The sequence below is a fragment of the Chelonoidis abingdonii genome, chromosome 18, assembly GCF_003597395.2.
Source record: "Chelonoidis abingdonii isolate Lonesome George chromosome 18, CheloAbing_2.0, whole genome shotgun sequence".
Classification (NCBI taxonomy): Eukaryota; Metazoa; Chordata; order Testudines; family Testudinidae; genus Chelonoidis; species Chelonoidis abingdonii.
This window is the reverse complement of record NC_133786.1, coordinates 14,667,102-14,676,047: the sequence shown is the minus strand read 5'-3', so window position 1 is coordinate 14,676,047 and position 8,946 is coordinate 14,667,102. Positions and strand designations below refer to the sequence as shown.

General features: G+C 47.0%; 1 protein-coding gene and 1 long non-coding RNA gene across 2 annotated transcripts in view; both read right to left on the bottom strand.

The window, feature by feature from the left end:
* The window catches only part of LOC116824038 (uncharacterized), a 141,671-nt gene that overhangs the window by 128,288 nt on the left and 4,437 nt on the right, over positions 1 to 8,946 (bottom strand). The gene's annotated exons all lie outside the window — the stretch shown is intronic.
* DLAT (dihydrolipoamide S-acetyltransferase) lies at positions 173 to 8,940 on the bottom strand. Its single transcript, XM_032788018.2, has 11 exons — positions 8,864 to 8,940; positions 8,197 to 8,298; positions 7,270 to 7,394; positions 6,986 to 7,142; positions 4,592 to 4,718; positions 3,989 to 4,179; positions 3,324 to 3,471; positions 3,024 to 3,091; positions 2,086 to 2,178; positions 910 to 1,017; positions 173 to 308 (listed from the first exon to the last, which is right to left on the bottom strand). Exons 2-11 carry the CDS (start codon positions 8,269 to 8,271, stop codon positions 189 to 191), a joined length of 1,212 nt encoding a protein of 403 aa, XP_032643909.1. The 5' UTR covers positions 8,272 to 8,298; positions 8,864 to 8,940; the 3' UTR covers positions 173 to 188.

Genomic DNA, 8,946 nt, shown 5'->3' with positions numbered 1-8,946 from the left:
CTGGAAATTTCCACTACCTGCGTCTGACGAAGTGGGAATTCACCCACGAAAGCTCACGCTCCAAAACGTCTGTTAGTCTATAAGGTGCCACAGGATTCTCTGCTGCTTTTACAGATCCAGACTAACACGGCTACCCCTCTGATACTTGAATACTGAATAAAGTTACTAGCTGCTTTTGGACCACATACTTACTGCCTGATAACAGTGTCCAACCATGAGGAATTGGCTTCAGGCACCTTCACACATGCCAGAGCTGAAGCTTTAATGATGAAATCATTGACAGAAAGCTTAATGTTCTCTGACACCTCCTGTAAAGAGAAGACAGAGGTTTGAAACGTCAGTGATTTACTCACTCCTTATAGTCACCACAAAAACGGAATTAATTTGCATAAACACGAGACTATACTACCTGTTCACACTTACTGTGTGACCCTATCACAGTCAATCTAGAACATCTCTAAGAGGAAACAACATCTGAAAGTGTCTTAAGCCCATTTAACATTTGCATCTCCCCCATCACAGTCTGAGAAGCAGCATTCAGTTTTGGGATGCGTGCTATCTTCATTTCTTCAAAAGAAAAAACTCAGCTCAGAAGCACCATCTTGTTTATGGTTTGATCCTGCTCTTTATCCTATTTTCTAGCTGAGGCAACAAGAGTAAAAGAAAGCTGTGCAGCTTGTCTAGGATTCAATGTGATCAGGTTGGGGAACTCTGAGCACGCAATGGACAGCGTTTGGATGAAGAAGACTTCTTCACCTGACTAGCAGGAGGCAGCAAACTTTGGATGCGAAGGAACCCGTTCTTCCCAAATCCAGCTGGCTCAACACTGAAGAACAGACGCAGGAGGCTCACCATACTGGTTATCTACTTGTCGCTCAGACCCACACCACAACCCTTCAGTAGTGTTACCTTATTAAGTTCTTTCCTGAGCTCCAGTATTTCTCCCACATTTATATCAATAGACAGATAGTAGTGAGGTATTGTTTGTTTAGACTGCATCAAACGCTGAGCAATGACCTGAAGGCAAACAGAGCAGGTCATTAAAACACAACACACTTTGCAAAATGGGTTTCCATCCAAGCTAAAAGCAGGGCTGACAATGCACACCTCTGTCTTAGATGCACACATTACAGCACAATTGGGTTTGGTCCAAGTGTCTTTGGAGTTGCTATATAAAGACCACTGAGCAGCAAACAATAGCCAAAACACCAATATACGGATTTTGCATTTTTAAGACAGCTAGAATTTATACCCCTTCTCTCATTGTGTTCTCTTAGGCTTTTGCTGAATGGAGTAGAGAGATGAACAGATGGGCTGGGACAGAGGAAAACTTTGTTATGGTGATTTGGGAAGCATCTTAGTTTTGGGGAAATTGGTCCTGTTATTTGTATTTGAGAGAGAGAGATTGTACGAGGCCAGAAACGATGGATGGATGCATTTTTATAAACACAATAAAGCAGCTGATGTATATAAAAGGCACCTCCACAAGAACAAGATCTCACCCTCACCTTCAAATGAAGTTCATTACACCAGAAGACAGAGATTTGGCTAAAGGAATGGTTGTCCATCATAAGGCACCAGACACCTAGAAACACGTCACCCTACTATAAATCACTAATAGCAGTAAAAATGAGAGTGGGATTTTGCTTCAATTTTCATTTCTCGAGACGGTGGATTTCACCCTAGTCCCCTTTTTTGGGTACATCAACCACCACGACATGATTTAGCACAATTGGCTGTCTCTGCTCAAGGTGCAAACTGGGATAGAAGGGTTGCTGCAGATTAGGACTGAGGTGCATTGACAAAGCTGTGGACAGGGAGAGACCTCGCAGGTCAGAATGGAGGTGCATTAGCAAAGCTGCATAGGGGAAGCTTGCTCAACACCTGCCAGTTCTATGCCTTGCTCAAACCAGCACTATTAAATCATTTCTTCCACAAAGTTCCCTATCCTTCAACATCAACTGGCCCTCCTGGTTAAAAGGGACCTTAGTCAACAGTGGTTAAATGTTTAATGTTTCTGGAAAGACTCCTATGTGTAAATACAATCTCCTCTTTAAAGGGAGAGAAAGAAGGAAAACCTCTTACCCTCCGAATATTACTGATGGGGATATCTGTGAAGACGCCTGAAGGAGGTGGTGCTGCTGTTGGAGCTGCAGGTGCAACAGGAGCTGCCTGGGGCTGTATGCAAAGAGAGAGACAGGTAGCTGGGTTTCCAGTCATTGTTCAAATGTGAGCTGGGGTTTGTAAGAAACTAGAAATCAGTATTATGGAGACAAGCTTTGGGATAACTCCTGTCAATAAGGCTGTGGTGGAAAACAGATGGCTGAAACACAACTACTCTCCCCATTTCCAGGTAACCTTCTTTAATAAGCAGAAGGCACTCTCTTCCTATAGCTTCCTACCCTAATGCATTTTAAGTGATTCACAAACCCAAATGTTAAGGCCTTAATAATAATGTGGTGTTTGTGGGTATATGAAACATATGGAATTGATATCTATAGCTACTATATTCTAATTAAGAACTGGTAATAAATATTAGTGATAGGTACCAGCCTATAAGGTTACAGCTACAAAGCAGAACTCCATCAGACGATTGGAAAGTAAGGATGACTGCAGAAGACTTTCAGTTTTTAATATTGGACTTGCTTTGATTTTCCCCTCCTAAACTGCATTCCTCAACGCTCCCCAACTCCATCAGCTGTTCTGTTACTATGGTAATGGGGACCATATAAACACCTAGAGAGGCAGGATGTGCTTCTGCAGCAAAATTCTAAAGTGACAAATAAAAAAGGAGAACATCTTGTCTCAGGTTTCTCAAGTCCTACACATGCTGACTCCCCAACACTTTCAGGTACAACATTCCACACTGTCCAATCACCAGCACGACTTGTCAGTCATCAGAATACCCATACTTCACCTGCTGATTGCAGTCTTCAGCTGCTTCCAAAGAACAGCAGGTAGCTCTACACTTATGGCATAACAACTACTAATGCGGTAGTGCAAGATCTCACAGTCCTACTCACAGAGACAACCTTTGGAGGCACAAATGACTCAATATCTTTCTTCGTGATTCTGCCATCTGGTCCAGTACCTGGTGGAGGGACATGTGAAATTTAAGATGATTTCATGCAATGCCATATTGGGAAAATGCAAGTTAAAATGAAACCCACTCCCTTTCTAACCCAGTCACTTAGCACAGCAATTGGACGTTCGGCTGTAATCCATGACCGGAAAACATATTCGATGGACTGTGAGGGAATGGACAGCTAAGTACATATCTAAGGGCAGCAGAGACTTGCATAAGAACAGAGATGGCAACTGACCTTTCACCTGCGCAATGTCAATTCCTCTTTCTGCTGCCAATTTCTTCGCCAGGGGGCTAATTATTACCCTTCCTTTATGTGCGGGAGCCCCGGGTGATGTGACTGCTGGAGCTGAAGGAGCAGTGGGCTGGGGTGGAGGTGCTGCCGCCTTAAGAGAATGGGTTAGACACAGTCATTAGCTGCATAGACATTCAGCTAAAGTCTTCAAGTTTCACTTCATAAGTATAAGGAGATTGGTGGGGAACATAACACTACAGGTATGGGGGAGAAGAATTATTTAGGAAGGTACAGAGAAATAGACTAAATTTTCTCATAATGTCTTCCATCAGAAAGCCTTTATGGGAGTGCAACTGATTAGGTTGTGGAATCATCTCCCAGAAGGAGCAGTAAGTGACTTGTATCCCCATCATTTGGGGCATTTAAAACTGGAACAGGCAGCAGCCTGGATTACAGACACAGGGAACAACCTCCATCAGTTCCCAGAGGACAGACTAGCTTGTGCTAACAGGTGGTAGCCATCTCACGTTATCCTTTGACTCATGAAACCACAAACACATTATTGGAGTTCAAGCTTCACAAGGTCCACACCAGCAGGATTATTCAGGTCAGATTACCAACTGCTAATGGTCCCCCCACTTCTCTTCCCTATCAGAGATAGTTTTTACCAGAGGGGGAGGACTGGGTGGTGGTGCTTGTGGTTTGATGTCAGCTACTCCAGTCTCTCTGTAGTCAGCAAATGCTGGAATATCAGACTCCTTCTCCACAATGATACAGAGTGGGGTTCCTAATGGCACATCCCTTGTTCCTTCAGACACCAGAATTTTTGCCAGGTAACCTTCTTCCTGCACTTCAAAGCCTTAAAAGAAAATGACTGATGAATGCTGGGGAAGATCAAATAACCAGAAGGTTGGCACTGATGTCTCACAATGAAGAGTTCCTCTGGATGATGCTTTCAGTCTCCCATCAGTAACTAAATCCCTGCCACTTTTTAACAGATCTTTAAAACAACACTGGGGAGAAGTCTCCACGTACCGCAGGTCTAACACAACAGGGCTGGTGCAAAGCTGGGAGCTGCTACTGGCAGCTCCATCACCTAGAACTACAAGAGGACAGGAGATAGCTTTAAATTGCTTCTTTTACATTGCACCAAGGCCTGCTGCCCTTTGCAGCTGGAAGAGAAAAGGCTGGTTTGAAACTACTGTGGACCGCTCTCTCCCCAGAGGTTTAAAAACAATCTGTGGTCCCTCTCAGGGTTAGAAATTGCTCACCTATCGTGGCTTTGTCTGTTTCAATTTCTGCCAGTAAGTCTCCTTCACTCAGTTTCTCACCAACCTTCTTCTCCCACCTCTGAACCGTGCCCATTGTCATCGTAGGCGAGAGAGCAGGGAGAAGAATCTATGGAGTCAAAAGAATGCGAGCATATCATAACAGATAGCTGAAAGCCAACTGGGAACAGGAGCATGACTTCAAACTCCTACAAGCGTGTTACCCTTGAGAATGAGCCAGCACAAATATGCTCCTGGGCCTGCCTAACCCAACCAAGCAGGGTGCAATGCTGCTGCTGCTGCCAAATCTTTGGTTTAGCTTCTTTAAACAAGGCAAATTAAGGAAGAAAATTGAGAGGCAACAACTGAGGGATTTTCCTGTTGGGATTCTGCTTTGCCTGTTTAGTGCTAGTAAATAACCATCACCTAGCACTTATATAACACTTTTTAACCAAAGAGCCCAAGTGTACAGACGGGGATATTGAGACATAGATACGTGGAGTGCCTTGTCTGAGGTCACACAGCAAGTCAGTGGCAGAAATGGAAATAAAACTCTCAATTCCCAGAACAGGTGAGGTTCCCCCAACTCCATTTGGAATCTGACTCCTGAACACAATGCTATGAAAAACGAAGGGGCAGATGGAAAGAGCTATGCTGAGAATGACACACCCTGTCACTCAGGTACTACAGTGGCAGGCACTTTAGATATGCATTCAATAATGAGGACGTGCACAACTGTGCAAGACATTAGTATCGCTTCTCCTGCATCACTGCAGAACTTGTTAGAGAATCAACATTCGACCATCCTTGAACAAGAAAGGAGCAGTAGAAAGGAAGCATGGTCCAGTGGGCAAGGCGCTAGTCTGGGATTCCAGCGATTGGGTTAAATTCCCTGTACCACCATAGACTTCCTGACACACCCTGGGCAAGTCACAATCTCATTGTACCTCAGCTCCCCACCTGTAGAATTGGGATTATAGCAACTCCCTACTTCACAGGGTATTGCAAGGCTAAGCCCATTAAAGGTTGTGAGATGCTCGGCTGCAAAGGTAAAGAGGCCATATAAGTAATTAAGATAGACAAACACAGGATAATGTAGCAGTACTAGGCAGTCACAGAGATACCTCAGCATCTAACCACATTAGAACTAACCAAGCACTAATGGTCTACTCCCCTGCTATGCAAACTTAAAAGAAATTCTTCCCACATAACTGGGCCCCAGCAGAGTAACAGAGGGTGTGATGCAGCTCCTAAGTTCCTTTAACGCTGAGTGTCATGGTGCCTAACTTTCAGTGGCCTAGAGAAATCCCAGGAACAACTCTGCAACCTACAAAGCCGAGCTAGAGGCCCAGGCTTCCTATACAATGAACAGGGACAGAGAGGTGCCTTAAACATGAGTCACAAAAGCCAGCATACTAGGTGAGGAACTACCTAAGCCAGCCAATGCCTACCACAGGGGTGTGTACGAAACCCTGTCCCACTCACACTGGTGGCACTCGAGTCTGGGCTGCAGGGAGGCACCTAGCTCTGTTAGTGATCACGACGGGGAACCAACCGCCTAGGCCACTTCTTGTGGGAATGAGTTCAGCACCTGCCTCGCTCCACACAAAAACTGCTGGAGGAGGAGGTGATGGTGCCACCCACCTTATAACTTTTAGCCCAGAGGATAGAGCATTCACCTAGGATGTGGGGCACCCAGATCCAATCCTCCCTTCACTCGGGCTAGAGGGCAAGAAAGGATTTGAACAGGAGTCTCCCACCTCTCAGGAGAACGCACTAACCACTGAGCAATGGGATATTCTCATGTGGGGCTCCCTCAGTCTCTCCTGTTGAAGCTGTTCCACTGTGGATAAATAATGAACGAGAGATTGGAGCAGCGGGACTGGACCCAGGGTCTCCCCTCTCCCAGAGGGTGCCCTAAGCACTGGATTTCAGTCTCTTTCTAGCCCAGTGACTAAGTATTTATCCTCAGGGAACCAGAGACAGGGTGCTGCTTTGCGGCTTGCTGGTGCCTTCATCCTTTACTCCAGTCTGTGTGGCTAGGCCATCTACTAGCCACATTACCCAAGCAATATCATTACCTCCTAAGAAGAAGAGAATAATGTCCATACAGGAGCTTTTTATAGTCTGAGGGAACTGGAATCCTAGAGGGAGCAGAGAGTCTTCTTCGACTGATACCAGGGACCCGAAAACAATTTTCAAAGCTTAACTGATGAGGGTCCCTCCCCTGAAGCCCATTTTAAATCTGCAGGATGGATCAGCTGACACACTCCTGCAGCTAGAGCTAATAAGGCCCATGGTTTATATCTACATCACAGTGCCTAGGAGCTAAGAGTGTTAGACAGTCAGAAGACAGACACTGAAGAAGAATTCACTGAGGGTATGTACAGGCCTTACCTGCATGTGAGGAGGGTAGGAGCTGCCTGGAGCCTGCACAGAGGGCTGAGCTGGTGGTGGGGGAGCTGCCGCTGGAGGGGGAGGCACTGAGGCTGCTGGAGCAGCAGATGCTGCAGAATCCAAGGTAAAATTCTTAAAGGCATCAATAAACTCAGGCCTGGAAGAGGAGCAAACGGAGCCATGAAGACAACATGGAAGATAATGTGCTTAATGCTTCAGCCTGGGCATCCAACCCGCCAGGTTCCCAATTCATCACTCTACTGAGATTTTATCAACGTACTTACTTTTCAACTGTGATACATATTACAGACCCAATGGGAACATCTCTTGTCCCTTCTGCTACCAGGATCTTGGCCAAATAACATTCTTCCAGACTCTCAAATCCCACTGTTGCTTTGTCTGTTTCCACCTTTGCAAAAAGAGAACGATCTTGTTATAGCCAAAAAAACCCAAAAAAGGCTTCACCTCAGCTCAGAATCCTCCAGTCTGATGTCTGTGGGTGAAGCTCCTTGGCATATAAAGTCATGGTGAGAATTGTCTCAGCTGACAGCAGCAACTTGGCTGAAAAGGAAGAGAGACTGTAGAACAAATGAGGTTCAATCCCTCTCACAAGTAGCTAGGAAACAGCAGGCAACTCTGAGGGGTAGTGGCTGTTTTTAATCCCTTCAATGAAGTGGCTTCAGAAGATTAATATTAATTTTTATTATCTGTATTTCACAGTACCTAGGAGTCCCAGACATTGATCAGGACACTACTGTGCCAGGTGCTGTACACACACAAAACACAAAGAGGATCCTTGCCCCAGACAATTTACAATCTAAGCATGAGAGGGGCCAGATGGATAGACAGACTGACAGGGGAGTACAAGGAAACAATGAGGTGTTTGTTTGAAAATTGAACAAGTGGGTAATGGAAGCTGGCATGGGCTGATGAGCAGCAGGAGTCAACCTTCCAATGCTGAATCAAAGATAATGGGTAAGAGTGAGCAAAGAACATTTATGTCCATTTGGGGTGACCTGTAACAAAATCCAGGGCACGTATTTAGTACAGGAACAATTTTAGAAACCACAACCTGCCTTGTCTTCTGGTTATGGAGCTGCCTCTCACCCCAACAGAAAGTGAGTGGCCTAAATAGAGGCTCCCCATAAGAACTGGTCCTTCCTGCCCCATAACTGTGGACATCCTGGTTAGGGGCAGTCTCTCCACTATACCTCTGCAATCAGATCTCCCTCGCTGATCTTCTCCCCTTCCTTCTTCTCCCACCGAGCGATAGTCCCCATCTGCATCGTAGGTGAAAGAGCCGGCAAAGGCACCTGCACAAGAACAATCCAGCCATAGCGCAAGGGATCCTAGAACACCTTCCACCAATTGAGGCGACAGGCCAGTCAATGCTTTTCAATCCAGAAACTGCCAAGGTGTCAACAATAAAACGGCCATAATGCTAAGGCGACAATAGTCTCACATTTATTCAGAGCCCTTCATCCCAAGGTGCTTCATAACTCAGACTGTCGCAGGGGAATTGCTCACCCCCTTGCGCTGCAAAGGTGGGGAAGGGGCAGGGAGACAAGGGCAAATCCCAGCCCGGCCGCAGCTGACTGGGCTATCGGCCAGTGGGATCCAGGGCTGCCCTGGGTCACATCCTGCGGGTTTGGGCCTAGGGGCCCGTCTGTAGGGCCCGGCCGGCGAGTCTGAGAGGGGATCCAGGGGGCGGCTGGGCTGGGGCTGTTTCCGTCTCACGGGGGCCCCCACCCCGGGCTTCCCCGCGGCAGAGGAGTCGGGGTGGGGAAGAGAAAGGGGGTGACCCTGCGGCTGGGGCAGCTCCGGCTCTGGGGGTCAGGGTCCCGCGGAGGGAGACCCGGGCGCCCCCCGGCCCCTCACCTTCTGGTGCGGCGGGAGGCTGCACCACCGCCGGGGGACGAGGCGGGGCCAGGGCTCCCTCGGCAGCAGCAGCCGCCCCACGG